The sequence below is a fragment of the Orycteropus afer genome, unplaced genomic scaffold, assembly GCF_000298275.1.
Source record: "Orycteropus afer afer isolate SDZICR_OR568_19922 unplaced genomic scaffold, OryAfe1.0 scaffold00218, whole genome shotgun sequence".
Lineage (NCBI taxonomy): Eukaryota > Metazoa > Chordata > Mammalia > Tubulidentata > Orycteropodidae > Orycteropus > Orycteropus afer.
Window position 1 is genome coordinate 1,417,582 of NW_006921805.1, and position 17,559 is coordinate 1,435,140.

The 17,559-nt window shown below is 38.9% G+C and overlaps 1 protein-coding gene across 1 annotated transcript in view; it reads right to left on the minus strand.

Moving 5' to 3' along the window:
• The window catches only part of OSBPL10 (oxysterol binding protein like 10), a 576,794-nt gene that overhangs the window by 316,747 nt on the left and 242,488 nt on the right, over positions 1–17,559 (minus strand). Inside the window, exons 2-3 of the mRNA XM_007948631.2 lie at positions 12,485–12,660; positions 8,954–9,033 (exon numbers count right to left, since the gene is read on the minus strand). Coding sequence (XP_007946822.1) covers positions 8,954–9,033; positions 12,485–12,660 — 256 coding nt within the window. The remainder of the gene's footprint in view (positions 1–8,953; positions 9,034–12,484; positions 12,661–17,559) is intronic.

Genomic DNA, 17,559 nt, shown 5'->3' on the forward strand with positions numbered 1-17,559 from the left:
TGCTTCATAAAATGAGTTAGGGAGGATTCCATCCTTTTCTATGTTTTGGAATAGTTTGAGTAGGATTGGTATCAGTTTTTCTCTGAATGTTTGGTATCTCTGGTGAGACCGTCTAGGCCAGGACTTTAGTTGGTAATTTTTTTATGACATGTTTAATTTCTTCTTTTGTGATGGACCTATTCAACATTTCCACATCAGTCTGTGTTAGCTTTGGTAGGTGGTGTGTTTCTAGAAATCTGTCCATTTTTTCCAGATTTTCAAATTTGTTGAAGTTCTTCATAGTATCCTGATACTATTCATTTCAGTTGGCTCTGTTGTGATGTCACCCTTTTCATTTCTTATTCATGTTATTTGTATTCTCTCTCTTTTCCTTTGTTAAATTTGCCAGTTGTTTGTCAATTTTATTGATCTTTTCAAAAAACCAACTTCTAGTCTTGCTGATATTTTTCTATTGCCATTCTATTTTCTGTTTCATTGATTTCTGCTTGAATCATGATTATTTACTTTCTTCTGGTGTCTGTAGGCCTTTCTTGCTGTTCTTTTACTAATTCTTGGAGATGTTGGTTTAAAGTGTTGATTTTGGCTCTTTCTTCTTTTTTGATATGTGCATTTATTGCTATAAATTGGCTTCTGATCACTGCTTTTGCTGTGTCCCAATGATTTTGGTATGTTGTGTTATCATTCTCATTTGACTCAAGGAATTTTTGAATTTCAATTTTGATTTCTTCTCTTACCCAGTCTTTTTCAAGGAGGGTGTTGTTCAGTTTCCAGGTGTTTACTCTTTTTCTGTTGCTCTTGCTATTGTTGATTTCTAGTTTGATAGCATTATGAGCTGAGAAGATGCTTTGCAGTATTTCAATGTTTTTAAATTTATGAAGGCTTGCTTTGTGGCCTAACATATAGTCTATCCTGGAAAATGTTCCATGTGCACTGGAAAAGAATGTATAGTGTGCTGCTGTTGGATGAAGTGCTCTGTAGATGTCTGTAAGGCCAAGTTGGTATATTGTAATGTTTAGCTCTTCTACATCTTTGTTGAGTTTCTTTCTAGTTGTTCTATCTTTCAACCAAAGTAGTGTATTAAAGTCTCCCACTATGACTGTGGAGTCATCTATTTGGCTTTTCAACTCTTTTAAAGTCTGATTTATGTATTTTTGGGTCCATAGATACAAGCATAATAAATATCGTCATGTTCAATTGATCCTTTAATCATTATATGACGTCCTTCCTTGTCTCGTATGTTGGTTTTTGTCTTAAAGTCAATTTGATCAGAAATTAATATTGCTACTCCTGCTCTCTTGCAGTTGCTGTTTGCTTGATATATCTTTTTACAACCTTTGATTTTTAGTCTATTTTTGTCTTTATCTCTAAGGCGTGTCTCTTGTAGGCAGCATATTGATGAGTTTTGTTTTCTTATCCAATCTGCAACTCTCCATCTCTTGAGTGGTGCATTTAATTCATTAACATTCAGGGTAATTATTGATAAGTTTGAATTTGTTGCTGTCATTTTAGTATGTGTTTTTTCATGGTATCCCTCGTTTCTTTGTTCCATATTATTTTCTGTGCTGAGCTCCTTATGTTTATGAATCCTGTTATCATTTACTTTGTTGCTGTTGTTTTAGTATATGCTGAATATTTGTGCTTGTCCTCTTTTTCATTGTGATATGAAGGTTTATCCTTTTTCTTTGAGGTTACCCTATGATTTATAATTTGCTCCCCGAATTTAGAACAGTCCTTTCTGTCTTGCAACTCTCTTACCTTCCTCACCATTTAGAAGTTCTGTAACTTGTGTAGTTAAATTTTTTACAATTTTACATTGTGTAGTATTTTCCCTCTTTTTGTTTGCAGTTGTCCTCAGTTGCCAATTGATGTCTCTGGTTCCCTGTTTACAATCTTGTAAGCTCATTTTACTTTGGGTATGTCCACAGCTGTGGTTTCTGGGTTGTGTCATCTTGCCAACATCATATTTTGAAGGTATCACCTCTTCTTCAGTCTTCCTTATTCACTGTCTAGCTTTCACATGCACATGAGCCAACTGAAAATGCCATGGCTTGGACCAGGTGCACCGTAGTCTTCAAAGTGACATCTTCTCAACACTTTAAAGAAGTTTTTTGCAACAGATTTACCCAGTGCAATACGTTGTCTGATTTTTTTCACTGCTACTTCCATGGGTGTTGACTGTGGATCCAAGCAAAATGAAATCCCTGACAACTTCAATCTTATCTCCCTATATCATGATGCTGCTTATAGGTCCAGTTGTGAGGAATTTTGTTTTATGTGAGGTATAATCCATCCTGTAGACTAGAGGCTTGATCTTTACCTCTAAGTACTTCAAGTCATCCTCATTTTCAGCAAGCAAGGTTGTGTCATCTGCCTATCACAGGTTGTTAACTGTTCTTCTAATCCTGATCCCACATTCTTCATATGGTCCAGCTTCTCAGATTATTTGCTCAGCATAAAGATTGAATAAGAATGGTGAAAGGATACAACCCTGATTCATGCCCTTCTTGATTTTCAACCATGCAGTATTCCCTTGTTCTGTTCAAATGACAGCCTCCTGGTCTATGCACAAGTTCCTCATGAGTACAAGTAAAGCCTCCTGGTCTATGCACAAGTTCCTTATGAGTCCAAGTAAGTGTTCTGCAATTCCCATTCTTCTCAATGTTATCCACAATTTGTTATGATCCACACAAATACTTTTGCATAGTCAACAAAAGATAAGTAAACATCTTTCTGGTATTCTTTGCTTTCAGCAAAGATCCATTTGATATCAGAAAATTATATACCTACTTCCACGTTCTCTTCTGAATCCAGCTTGAATTTCTAGAAGTTCTCTGTCAATATACTGCTGCAACCATTTTTTAATTATCTTTAGCAAGATTGTACTTGCATGTGATATTAACGATATTGTTCAATCATTTGCACATTCTGTGGGGTCACCTTTCTTTGGAATGGGCACAAATATGGGTCTCTTCCAGTCGATTGGCCAGGTATCTGTCTTCCAGATTTCTTGGCATAAACGAGTGAGTGCCTGTAGCACAGCATCCATTTGTTGAAACATCTCAATGGGTGTTCCGTCAAATCCTGGAGCCTTGTTTTTCACCAGTTCCTTCAGTGCAGTCTCCAACCTCTTTCAATAACATTGGTTCTTGCTCATATGCTAACTCCTGAAACAGATGGACATCAACCAACTCTTTTTGATACAGTGACTCTGGATATTCATCTGAAATACCTTCTATCTTTTGATATTTCCTACATCATTCAATATTTTGCCCATAAAACCCTTCAATAGTGCAACTCAAGGCTTAATTTTTTTCTTCAGTTCTTTCAGCTTGAGAAATGCCAAGCATGTTCTTCACTTTTGGTTTTCTAACTCCAGATCTTTGCATATTTTATTATAATAAATAGTAATTTATTTGTCTTCTCGAGCTGCCCTTTGAAATCCTCTATTCAGCTTTTTCCTCTTATCGTTTCTCCCATCTGCTTTAGCTACTCTCTGCTCAAGGGCAAGTTTCAGAGTCTACTCCAACATCCATTCTGGTCTTTGCTTCCTTTCTCATCTTTTTAATGATCTCTTGCTTTCTTCATAGATGATGTTCTTGATGTTGTCCCACAGTTCCTCTGGTTTTCTGTCATCAGTGTTCAATGCATCAAATCTATTCTTTAAAGGGTATCTAAATTCAGAAGGAATATTATCAAGGTCTTATTTTGGCTCTGGTGGGCTTATTTTAATTGTCTTCAACTTCAAGTTGAACGTGCACATGAGCAGTTGATGGTCTGTTCCACAATCAGCTCCTGGCCTTATTTTAGCTGAAGACATTGAACTTCTCCATCATCTCTTGCCACAGATGTAGTCAATCTGATTCCTGTATATTCCATCTGATGAAGGCTGCATGTATAGCCATCACTTATGTTGCTGAAAAAAGGTATTTGCAATGAATAAGGCATTGGTCTTGCAAAATTTTACCATGTGAGCTCCAGTGTTATTTCTGTCACCAAGGCCAAATTCTACAACTATCAGTGATTCTTCCTTGTTTCCAACTTTTGCATTCCAGTCACCAGTGATAGTCACCACATCTTGATCACATGTTCAGTTTCAGACTGTAGAAGTTGGTAAAAATCTTCAATTTCCTCAAATTTGGCTTTGGTGGTTGGTGCGTAAATTTGAATAGTCATATTAACTGGCTTTCCCTGTAGGTGTATGGATATTATTCTACCACTGATAGCACTGTACTTCAGGATAGATCTTAAAACACTCTTTGTGACGACGAACACCACACTATCCCTCTTAGTCATTCCTGACATAGTCGATCAGAGATTGTCTGATTCAAAATGGCCAAAACCAGTCCATTTCAGCTCACTAATGCCTAGGATATCAATCTTTATGTGTTCCATTTTATTTTTGACAAATTCCAATTTTCCTAGATTTGTACTTCATATATTCTATGTTCCAAGTATTAATGGATGCTTGCATCTGTTTCTACTCATTTTGAGTCATACCACATCCACCAACAGAGGTCCTAAAACCTTTACTCTATCCATATCATTAAGGTTGTCTCTACTCCGAGGAGTCAGCTCTTCCCCAGTCAAATTTTGAATACCTCCTGACCGGATGAGCTCACCTTCTCACACTATACTGGACAATGTTTCAAGGCTATTCATAAAGTTTTACAGTAATATACCAGACAGTGTTTCACTGCTATTCATAAGGTTTTCAACTGGACAACTCTTTGAGAAGTGGATGACCCCCTTCCTTCTTCTGAGTCTGTCTTAGCCTGGCAGCTCCACTGAAACCTGTCCATCACAGGTAACCCTGCTGGCATTTTTCAACACAATGGCATAGCCTCCAGCCTCACAGCAAAATGTAAGCCACAACAGAACAACAAACTGACAGATAAGTTCTTCTCTCTTAGTTGTTCCTAACCCCTCTGCACCTGCCTAACTCAGACAATGGCCTTAAAATACAGCCACCCCCAAGCAAAAAGCAGTCCCCAGCCCCAGGTCTGCCTACGTCAGGCCCTGGCCTTAATATAGAGCTACCTTCAAGCTCTGGTTGTGTAGTGCCTCAGGCATTTGACTGCTAACCAGAAGGCTGGTGGTTCAATCCCACCAGCCACTCCTCAGAAGGAAGGTTGGGCAATCTACTTCTGTAGTAATATTGTCTTAGAAACCCAAGAAGGGGTCAACACTATGAGTCAGATCTGACTCGATGGCAGTGAGTTTGGTTTTTCGGTCCAAGAGAAAATCTTAAGGTAGTTTTATTTATTTTTATAAAATTAGTTATGGTAGCAATCTCACCATTAGTATTCAAGTAAGTAATCCTATAGGCCTAAAAATTTAAACCACTAATTATTTATTTCTGTTAAATTTATGACTAAATCAGTATTCTTGAAATTAAGTAGAGATTATATATCAGAAAATCAAATTCTTCTTCAGAAAGCTCTTTTTTCTTACTAACATTAGAGTCCCTTTTCTTTCTTTCTCTCTAGTGATTCATCAAAATACCAAAGTACTGGTCTGGTGGCTTAGTGCCTAAGGTACTTGACTGCTAACCAGAAGGTTGGCAGTTCAAACCCACCAGTCGCTCTGCAGAAGGAAGATGGGGCAATTTACTTCCATAAAGATTTATCTCTTCAGAAACCCAATGGGGGTCACTATGAGTCAGAATATACTCGATGGCAGTGAGTTTGGTTTGGTAATATTTTTGGTTTCCCCTACCTTACTTCCTGGGAGCTCTGGCAGTATAGTGCCTAAGGCACTTGACTGCTAACCAGAAGGCTGGTGGTTCAAACCCACCAGCCACTACTCAGAAAAAAGATGGGGCAATCTACTTCCGTAGTGATACTGCCTTGGAAACCCAAGGACGGGTCACTATGAGTCGGGTCCAACTCGACGGCACATAACAACAACAACAACCTTACTTCCTATACACAAAACAAATTCCAGGTAAAATTATTTAAACAAACTGAAGTAAAAATCACTGGAAGAAAACACTGAAGAATGTTTTTGTAATTTTAGAGCAAGGAAGGCATTTCTAAACAAAGTAAAACTAAAAGTCAAAAATGAAAATATAAGTAAACGTGACTACAAGGCATTAACTATTCCACACCACAAAAAATTTTGCAGAGTCAAAATACAAATGACCTACTAAGAAAAAAAATATCTACCATATAGATGATAAAACCAAAAATCAAACTCACTGCCGTCAAGTCAGTCCTGACTCATAGTGACCCCTTCCTGGATTTCCAAGGTATTATCTCTACTGAAGTAGATTGCCCAGTCTTCCTTCTGAGTGGCTGGTGGGTTTGAACCTCTAACCGTCTGGTTAGCTGTCAAATGCCTTAGGCAATACACCACCAGAGCTCCTATACAGATGATAGGCAAAGGATAAATATCTTTTATATACATGGAGCTACTACTACAAATCAGGAGCTCTGGTAGCGTAGTGCCTAAGGCACTTGACTGCTAACCAGAAGGTTGGCAGTTCAAACCCACCAGCCACTGCTAGGAAGGAAGAAGGGGCAATCTACTTCCGTAGTGATACTGCCTCAGAAACCCAAGAAGGGTCGCTTTGAGTCGGGTCCGACTCCATGGCACATAACAACAACAACTACTACTACTACAAATCAAGAAGAAAAACATGACCCTCAATAGGACAAACTAGTAAAGGATATAGATTAGCAGTTCACATAAAGGAATTATCAGTGGCGAATAAACATTTTAAAGACATACGCAGCCCTAATCATGATTTCAGAAATGAAAATCATGAAGTATCCATGTTTTACCTGTGAAACTATCACACACTAAATGTTAATAGTACTCACAATAAGGAAGAGAGGCAAACACAGCCTCACGTACAGTATTAGTGGAAGAACAAACTAGGGCAACTTTTGTTAGAAGACAATTTAGCAATGTCTATGAAAATGGGATAAACATACCAGCGATGGTGAGAAGGCACACGACAAGGCACTATTGCATCCTGTTATACAGAAGGTCACCATCAGTAGGAACCAACTCAATGGCATCTAACAACAACTAACAACATGACAATTTAGAAGACACATATCCTATGACTCAGCAATTCCACTGGTATAAATCTTCTACCTATAGATACACAACCAGAGGTACAAAAACATATGTACAAAGCTGCTTATTACAGCATGAAGTACACCCACAGCACCAAGAACAAAGGAAGGAAGCACCCACCCTCCATGTCCACCAGTAAAGGACTATTAGATAAAACATTGATATCCATTATTCAGAATACCATCTGGCCATTCTAAAAGAGGACAATAGATCAATGTGTCTGATACGGGAAGATCTCCGAAATATATTAACAAGTGAAAAAATAACAAAAAGGAAAATAGTACACATCACAGGATCCCATTTGTATAAAATATAGCTGACAATAAGATATATGCATACACATACTAATACATACTAACACATGCCTAAAAGGAAAACATGCAAGAAACAGTTCACAGCGATTATCTCTAATGAGCATAAACTGCAACAGGTGAAAACACATCATTTTATCTCCTTTGTATTTTATAACAAAAAGTAAAAATACATGTAAGGGGGGGGCTTGGGAATCTTCCCTGTCTTTTTATGTATAAAATACTGATGAAAGTTCAGAAAAATGATAATCCTGGGAAATAAAGGAGACCTGAAGGAAAATGTTTTAGATGTAAAGCCCTGTCTATGGTTACCTGAGATTCAGCTTTAGGGCCAAATCAACAGGCGCATCATAAGTGAGCACTACTGTCCTAAGCAAGTTAAAATAAAGGGGACAGCTCTAAAACAAAGAAAACAACAACAGAAAGAATAGCATCACCAGTCAAGAAATTATTCTGGTTGTATTCAGAGACAATAAAAGGTGTAACTAAGCAAGACAGTTCACACAGTCCCAAGCAGGAAAGTATATGTGAAATCATTACCAAGTGAGAGTCTTTCTACCATCTACCAGATGCAGAATACAGAAAAGAACAGCAATTGAATATAATACAGGCAGTGCCTGGGTTACCAACAGGATCAGTTCCTAAGTGTATCTTTAATTCAAATTTATAGGTAAATCCAAACTGACGCATACAGTTCTTTTTTAGTCTTGTTTTAGTGCAATAAAAGACTTGAAGCCTTTTCACTGATTAAAAAGCTGCACATGAGGGTGACTGTGATGAAGAAGTTGTTTTTGCAAGCAGAAGCTGATTTAATCATTTCAAAGTGAGGACAAATTTATGTAACATCAGATAGCAAGTGTTAGTTGGACCTTTGTAACCTGGGGACTTACTGTAACTAAATTTGAGCTAATGATATCAAAGGGATAGCCTTTTCAACCTTAATTTTAAAAAATACTTATTGCCCTGGTGAAATTTGTCTTGCAATGATTTATTTTAATGATAGAAAACCATCCACAGTAATCCACGATAATGTTTACCTCGTAACTCCCACACAATATGTCATACCAAACCCCAAAGAGAAAATAACTCACACTTGAAGGCTAAATTATCCGAGGACATTTTTATACGCTTAACATGCAGGAGCTCCTTGCAGAGTACATAACCTATTTGGGCTCTAGATCTTATTTAAGGACAATAACTAGTCTTCATAAGCTATAAATCTGACTGCTCTGCCTCCAGAATGAAATCATCCACTCGAGCTTCTCAATAGACCAATTAACAGCTGCCTAAATTGACAATATGGAAAGCAAGAGATAGTCTTTCCAGAATCAGTTTCCAAGAACTGTCTGCTTGCCTCTGCATTCTACCTACAAGAGAATCCAACTGCTTTTCCTGGCTTTAAATTTAAATGCAGCAAGACAGGTGTGAATTCCATTATGGGGGATAATTTAGAAGAAAACATGAAAAACCATCTTCCTCAAAGAAACACATCATCGTGGCTAGAACAATAGCCATCCCAGTTATTTGAATACCTCCTGACTTCTTCCACTGTTACTTACCTTAGAATTTGTTTCCATGTGGTATTTGGCACAAGCTCGAAGCTGAGTCACCCAATACTGTTTCTCTTTTGCATCAGCAGCTAAAATACAGAAAGCAATGCTTACAGAGGTTGTTTCCAAACACATCCAAACTATTTCTACACCCACCTAAGGGGATGGGGGCCTGGGGAGTGAAGGGTAGAGGGAGAAGGTCCAGAAAAGTAAACGCATATTGCAGCATACTCAAACAGCCTGGCCTCACTTAAACCAAAAAACAAATTACACTAAATCAACAGAAAATTCCCTCTTGAACTACATTAAAAATGTATTCTGAAATGTCTGTTATGAGAACAATTTAATTTTTTTTTTCCAACCTCCTCTGAAAAAAATCATTTCTATTCTGTTAGATAGGCAGCAGGGAAGGGTAAACATGATTATTTTTAAATACCTCTACCTCGGGTGGCTAATACGAGTATCAAAGTACAGTTTCTCAAGGCCTTTTGTTATCTACCAGAGTTGTATTGTGGAGTTATTACCATTTACAAAATAAGCATTCCATTGAATTACCATTTTAATATGTGTTCTCAAGGATTCATAGTACAATTGGACAGAACAAGTTGCCAAATGCTGCCTCAGAGATCCTCAAATTTCCCCCAAAGATACTGAAGTTCAAGTCAACTTTTCCTCCATCTACCTCCCATCTCTCAAGTAACAGACATTACAATTATCTTCTTAAAATATCATAGGCACATAACACATTCTAACAAAACCTACATCATCAACTTATCTATTAACTGCATAAATGTTAACTATCCAAAAAAGACAGACAGAATGACTCCCGGAAATTATAATTGTTTGCAAAAATGAATCTAAGTTATTGGTAAATAAAACCCCATTGCAGCTTGAGCCTTCAGATGAAGACATTTAGTAGGAAATTCTTCAGCTCAGTCCCATTTAGGGCATACAGATGGTCCTTCCTGATACAAAATGAATTGCTATCAGGAGGCTTGTTGCACAAAAATGATAAATACAGAGTAAGACCAGGCGAACTTAACTTCCACAGACAAAGAACTTTGCAGGAACTAGGGCCTTTTTTTTCTTAGAAAACTTAACCAAACTAAAAACCAAACTCACTGCCATCAAGTTGATCCCAACTCACAGTGACTCCCTTTGGGTTTCCAAGGCAGTAGATCATCATGAAAGTAGATCATCCCATCTGCCTTCTGTGGAGTGACTGGTGGGTTTGAACCGCCAACCTTGTGGTTAGCAGTCAAATGCCTTAGACACTACGCCACCAGAGCGCCTCAGAAAACTTAAAGACTTGCCAATTTGTGCTAGTACTATCTAAAAGGCTAGAATTGAAAATGTTCACAAAAGCTGTGCTACTGATAACCTCACAATGGAACTCTATTGAAAGGCAACACACTGTAGGAATCCTGGGACGTGTATACGATAAAACGTGAAATGAGGAAACCAATGCTCAGCTCCTTGTCAGACATGCCAAGGACTCATGTTAAATACATAGAAGTGTATCCTTTAATATTTTTGTAGTTGATGAATTTAAACAAAATCCATGCCCTGTGATTATTTCATGCAGATATTACATTTTTTTACTATTTGCTATTTAAAAGAAAAACCTGGGGCTTAATCATCCAGAGAATAACAACTCCTCAAAGGCAAAATGAGATGACTCAATTGTCAAATTACTTGGATTTTTCTTTTGTATGTGTTTGTGTCATTTTATATATCACAGGCAGGGTAAAAATATATATAAAAAAGGGCCATTAAGATTTTCACCTGCTATTGTTTCTGCTCTGACAATTTATTAAGCAATAAACAGCAACGTGAAGCTGAGCACCAGATAAATCTAGCCAGCTGGAAAGTGCACTGCATGAATCTCAAAAGAGAATATGAATCTAAGCACATTTTCCCAAAACCAGAAAAAACTTTCTCCTTCAACTACATGCATTTTTTTCCCCATAGGTGTTTAGATTGCTTTTACAGATTCTAAAATATGATTTGTATGTAGATAATAAAAAATTTAGTTTGTTCCATCTCTTGGGTAGTCAAGCTTGGTGCTAGAACAGTGAGACTTGGACTGAGAGATAAGGGATCCAGGCTTGTCTGGCTTCTCAGAGGCCACCTATCATAGTCAGTTCCCCTGTTGTCAGAGAGAGAAGGCAGGCCTTTTCTTCGTTCTTCAGCTTTACTTAAGCAGAGAACAACATTCTATAAAAAGTCAAAATGATTAAACACCCTCCAACGCTTAGTACATACTACTTTTCCTCAGCCCTTAACCAATAATATTGAGTATGCATGTGTGTGTGTGCTTTTGGATTTTTGTTTCTTGTTTTTTTTGTTTTGTTACTACTTTTATTATTAGAAGAAAACTGACAGAAGAATCATGGCAATGCAACCATAACAACCCTGGTAGAATGGTCTAGCAATCAAATTATACTGCTACAATCAAGTCTGCGTTTCTGAACACTCGTGTGGTGGATCTGGCCTTGGAGGGGGGCAGAGATCTACCGGTTGCCATCAAATCCACTCCAACTCATGGCAGTGCTATGCATGTAAGAGCAGACCTGTGTTCTACAGAGTTTTCAATAGCCAATTTTTCAGAAGATAACCAGGCCTTTCTTCCAGGGTACCACAGAGTCGACTTGAATCACCAACCTTTGGTTAGCAGTCAAATGTATTAACCATTTGCACCACCCAGGGACTCATATCACAGCTAAATGCCAGTCTCCCTTCAAGTGGCATCTTGAGTGCTGAGGATACTGAACATACTTCAGATTCAAAAAGCAAAGAATGGGAGAAAACATACAAAGAGAATCAACTCAGCACTAGTTGGGCTCAACAGGCTGTAATATTACAATGGATTAAATAAACCTAAGTGAATACAATTCTAGAGCAAAAGGGCCTCTTCACTAAGAGAAGCTTTTAGGGAAACTTTCGGAAAGGGACAATGGCCCTTATGAAGCTCCTCTGTCCTCACAGCATAGCCCTCACAGAGCAAAGTAGTGAAGATTTACACTATAAAGTCAAACAAAATATATATTGAGCTAATATAAAAAGTTGTCAAATGTCCTAGGGCTCAGCTGGCTTTGAAATCCCTCACCTTTTCTCCATCCTGAATTCCTCAGTTAATTAAGACAAGCAGTGCCTAATGTCAGCTCCCTCTGCCCACCCCAGAGGAAAGAGAGGTCTCTGTCACAACAAACCACCACCAAACCCACTGTCACTGAGTGATGACCCTCTAGAACGGAGTAAAACTGCCCCACGTAGAGTTTCCAAGGCTGTAATCTTTACAGAAGCAGATTGCCTCACCTTTCTCCCATGGAGCACCTGATGGATTCGAACTGTACCTTTTGGTTAGTAGCCAAATGCTATAACCACTGTGCTGCCAGAGCTCTTTTTCTGTTACCACAGAGCCTTCAAATACAGCAAATTGTTAAAGGTGGTTAACACCCCTACCTGTGGCCATCACCATCATAACTATAAATGTAACCCATGAGGCCAGCCTAGAAGTTACCAGGAAAAAGATCATACCTCTCAGTTTATACATCTCCCCACTAGCAGAGTACACGACCAGCATGTGGGGAGCTTCGTCGCTCAGGGACACGATGGCTCCAGCTAATGACAGGGCTCCCCGTGGCTTCTGGTGTTTGCTTTGCTCATTCACAAAATACTGCAGGATGCCAGCCTCAAAGTCCAGTACAAAGTACCTGTGCAGAGAAACCACAGTACATCATTTTTTCTCCCCAGCCTGTTCGCCTTAAGAAAGCAGGAAAGCAAAGCTTAACTCCACATCATGCTCCAAAGTCATGAAGCTGGGAAATCAGAAGTCCCTTCTAGGTGCCTCATGGAAGTCAGCCCATGATTAGAGAGAGAGCAGTTAAGTGAGAATGGTGTTTGTAATGGACGACTGCAGGCAAGTGCTAGCCCATTCAGAATTTGGTGGCATGCCCATATTAAGCCAGATTAAATACCACATTAAACCTCAGAATGGCAAAAGGATGGCAGGTGCATTTCAACATAGACTCTTGTCACATGTGACTTCAAAGGAACTGCTAGAATTCACTAGGCCTCTAAAAGCAAGATTGTTTTATACCCAGGTAGCATAGGTGCTGTGAGGAGGCTGAACACCTGGCCAGTCTCAGGGGCTCCAATCAGCTCTCTGCTTCCTAGGCATCATTCTGTCAGAATACTCGAGGTGCTTAGCAACCACCTGGGCACACTCCAGTGGGTTTTTGTTATTTTTTTTTAATAGAAAAAGAGGCAAGAATTCTGTCTGTGCTCTGGGAAGGTGGAATGCCACTGAACTTTACCTACGTCAAAGTAAAAGAAGTGGAACTGCAAGTCACCTACATCATTCATAAATCTTTGTCACTAAATATTTAGCCTGTTTACATTCTCAATCTGTTGTGGTTGTTGTTATGTACCCTTGAGTTGGACCCAACTCATAACAACCCCTCCTTGGGTTTCCGAGGCAGCATCACTATGGAAGAAGATTACTCAACCTTCCTTCCAAGGAGTGGCTGGTAGGTTTGAACCGCCAGCCATCTGGTTAGCAGTCAAGTACCTTAGGCATTACGTGAAGTAGTGGTCACAACTTCCCTTCTCCACCAGGATGAAAGCATCTTCCACCATCATCCCAATTCTTCCTGTGGCCTAGAGAGTTCAGCACAATGCCTGCAGACTTTCCACCCTTCTCACTTCGTTCCACCCACACTGGCCTCACTCTTCTTCAAACCTTTCCTCTTTATCAAGGTGCCTTTCACCACAGGACCTTTGCATATGCCTTTTCCTCCATTTGAAGCAGCTACTCAAAGTGTGGTCCACAAACAGCTATCTAACCATTATAGCCTTTTGAAATGTTTTCTGAAATTTGGCTTGGCTTCAACATCCAACAGTATGGTGAGAGGTGTTGTCTCATTCAATAGCTCAGATGTCAAACACAAGTGCACACACAAACTACATACTAGTCATAACTATAGTGCAATTAAAAATAAAGGCAGGTCTTTACTACAGACAGTCTGAGAAATGCTTGCCTGGAATGTTATTGCCTCTGCCTAGAATTCTACTCCCTCCCCTTCTTGCCTAGTTCACTTCTTCTCAACCTTCAGGAACAGCTTAAGTATCAACTCCTAGAAAAAGTATCTCTCAACCAGGTCAAATATTCCTCCTACCATCTCTTATAATACCTTGAACCTTCATGGTACTGGTCCCAGTCAAAGTCTACAATTTTGTGACCTGCATGATCATCTGATTTGATGTCTACTTTCCCACGAGACACAATCTTCCTTGGAGGCAAGATGGTTTCCCCTCAACTCCCAAACACAGTGCCCAACACAGTGCCTGACACACTTCACTGATCCTCAGTTAACTTTGTTACACGAAGGGAAAAAAGCAAACCTCCACTGTTTCTAATGGGTGTAGTGAAGCACCTGGCCCACTACAGTGAACTCACATAGGTATCATAAACTATTTTACATTTTTGAGGAATACATAGCAATACTCAACATCAATCATTTCATCCATACTACTAACTCAGGTAGTAATCACAGTTTCAACATTAGATTGGGCTACACTGCTTTCAATGGCATCATATCTTTCTAAAGCTGGGTTTTCAGTAGCTACTATGATAAAAAGCAAACATCAGTGTGGACCAGGACAAGAAGGTATGTGTGTCTGATCTGATTCCAAGGTTTGAGAAAGTCTATAGTGCCTACAGAGCTCTGGTGGCAAAGTGCCTAATCATTTAACTGCTAATGAGAAGGCTGGAGGTTCAAACCCACCAGCCACTCCTCAGAAGGAAGACTGGGTAATCCACTTCCATAGTGATACCACCTCTGAAACCCAAGGTGGGAGGGAGGGGTTGCTATGAGTCAAATCAACTTGACAGCAGTGAGTTTGGTTTTTCAGTTTTGGTATAGTGCCTATAGGTGCACACACCCTATTAATAATTGTGTTTTAAGAAAAATAGGTAAGATGGAAGAATAGGTAGACAAGCAACACAGACCCTCTTCAACAAAGAAAAGAAAAACCAATTGACAGAGATACAGAAGATAATCTTGGAGCCCTGAGCTTTGAACTACACAGAAGCAGATTAGGCACCAACTAGTGGAAAAACCTGAACGAAAACAGGACTTAAGAATTCGGATCCAGGGACCTTGGCTCTGTCTGCCAACATCGGCAAGGCAACACAAGAGGCTGACAACAGGAAAGGAGACAGGTGGTGAATGTGTAAGTGCTCTTAACTAGTGCATCGAGGAGCACAGCACAGTACCCTGCTTGCGTAGATAACATACAAACAAAACAAAGAAAACGAAAATCGTGGGCAAGTCACTCCAACATACAACCACCAATTAAATATAAACACAAAAATGTCACAATGCCTCGGAGACAACAGAGCATCACATTCCACACAAAGCAGCAAAATAAAGCAGGAGAAACAAGGGACCTGGATACAAGCCCAAAACACATCCCTGAGGAAGATGCAGCACTGGAATTCCCTGATAAGGAACTCAAAAGAATTATATTTAGGTATCTTAAATGAATTGAGAGACAGATCAAGGAAAACACTGACAAGATTGAGGAAAACAGAGAAAACCCTACAACAATTTCCAAAGACAATACAAGAATAAAATGACAAAATAAATGAAAAATTAGAAATGATACAAAATTTACACACAGAAATCCAGAAGAGCAATAGTAAATTTTCAGAAATAGATAACACATTGAATGGGCAAAGGAGCAGAATTGAATCAATGGAAGGCAGAATTAGTGAGATTGAAAGCAAATACCTGAACACTCCCTTGGAAAGGGATAAATCAGAAAAAAAGATAAAAACAAAATGAAGAAAGCCTAAGGTTCATGTGGTACACCATCAAAAGGAATAACTTATGTGTAATTGGAATTCCAGAACGGGAAGAGACAAATAAAACCACAGAGAAAATTGTCAAAGATTTCTTGGAAGACAATTTTCCTGGTATGATGAAAGATGAGAATATATCCATTCAGGAAGTCCAACAAATGCCAAACAAGATAGACCCCCAAAAGAAAATCACGAAGACATATTGTCATCTAATTTACCAAAACCACAGACAAAGAATCATGAGCAGCACAGGAAAAATGAAGTTATCTACAAGGGGCAACCAATAAGACTATGCTCAGATTTCTCGGCAGAAACCATGCAGGCAAGAAGATCATGAGATGGTATGTATAAAACCCTGAAAGAGAAAAATTCCAACCACTGTGGTAATTATGTATCCAGCAAAACTGTCCCTCAAATATGATGGTGAAATGAGGACATTTCTAGATTAAGCACAAATTAAGGGAATTTGTTAAATCCAGACCAACTTTTACAAGTGATGCTAAAGGGAGCCCTTTGGACAGAGAAGCAGCAACAGCCAACAACAACTGACCATTAGCACACATGATGATATAACTCAGAAACTAACCCAGCTATGGAAGTATCCAAAGTAAATAAGCCTACAAGATTGTGAACAGGGAACCAGGGACATCACTGACAAATGAGGACAACTACAAACCAAAAAGAGGGAAAAAAGTGTTACAGAACTTCTGGATGGTAGGGAAGTCAAGAAAACTACTAGATAGAATGGACTGTTCTAAACTTGAGAAGAAAACTATAAATCACAGGGTGACCTCCAAGAAAAAATGATAAAACTTCACATCAAAATAAAAGAGGACCAGCACAAATATTTAGCAATACTGAAAAAGCAGCAACAAAGGAAGTGGTAACACAATTCATAAACAAAACAAGCTCAGCATAGAAAATTATATGGAACAAAGAAATCCACACCATGAAAAAGCACATAACAAAAACGACAGCAATAAATTCATATTTGCTGATAATTACCTATCTGGCAAGGGACTTATCTCTAAGATTTATAGAAAACTCCAATGCCTCAACATGAAAGGAATTAACAATCCAATTGAAAAATGGGCAGAAGACATGAATAGACACTTCACCAAGGAGGATATTCAGGGGGTCAGCTAATACATGAAGAGATGCTCACAGTCACTGGCCATCAGAGAAATGCAAATGAAAATGAGATACTGTCTCACCCCAGCACTGATGGCAAGGTTCAATGAGACAAAAAAAAGCAAATGCTGGTGGGAATGTGGAGAGATTGTGACTCTCATACACTGCTGGTGGGACTGTGAAGTGATACAACCACTGTGGAAAGCAATATGGTGATTCCTTAGAAAGCTCAAATTGGAGATACCATTTGACCCAGCAATCCCATTACTAGGTGTATATCCTAGAGAGGCACCCATATTCATGGCAGCACTATTTACAATAGCAAAAAGATGGAAACAACCTACGTGCCCATCAGCGGAAGAGTGGCTGACCAAACTATGGTCCATACACACAATGGAATGCTATGCAGCACTAAAGAATAATGTAGTGTCTGCAAAACACCATGTAATATGGATGAACCTGGAGGACATTATGCTGAGTGAAATAAGTCAATCACAGAAGGACAAATATAGTATTAGTTTGTTGTTGTGGAGGGTCAAGGAAAAGTTTATATATGGAGGAAGACTTTGTTGTCAGGAGTAGAAGGGGAGGGGAGGGAACATTGCAAAAAAAAAAA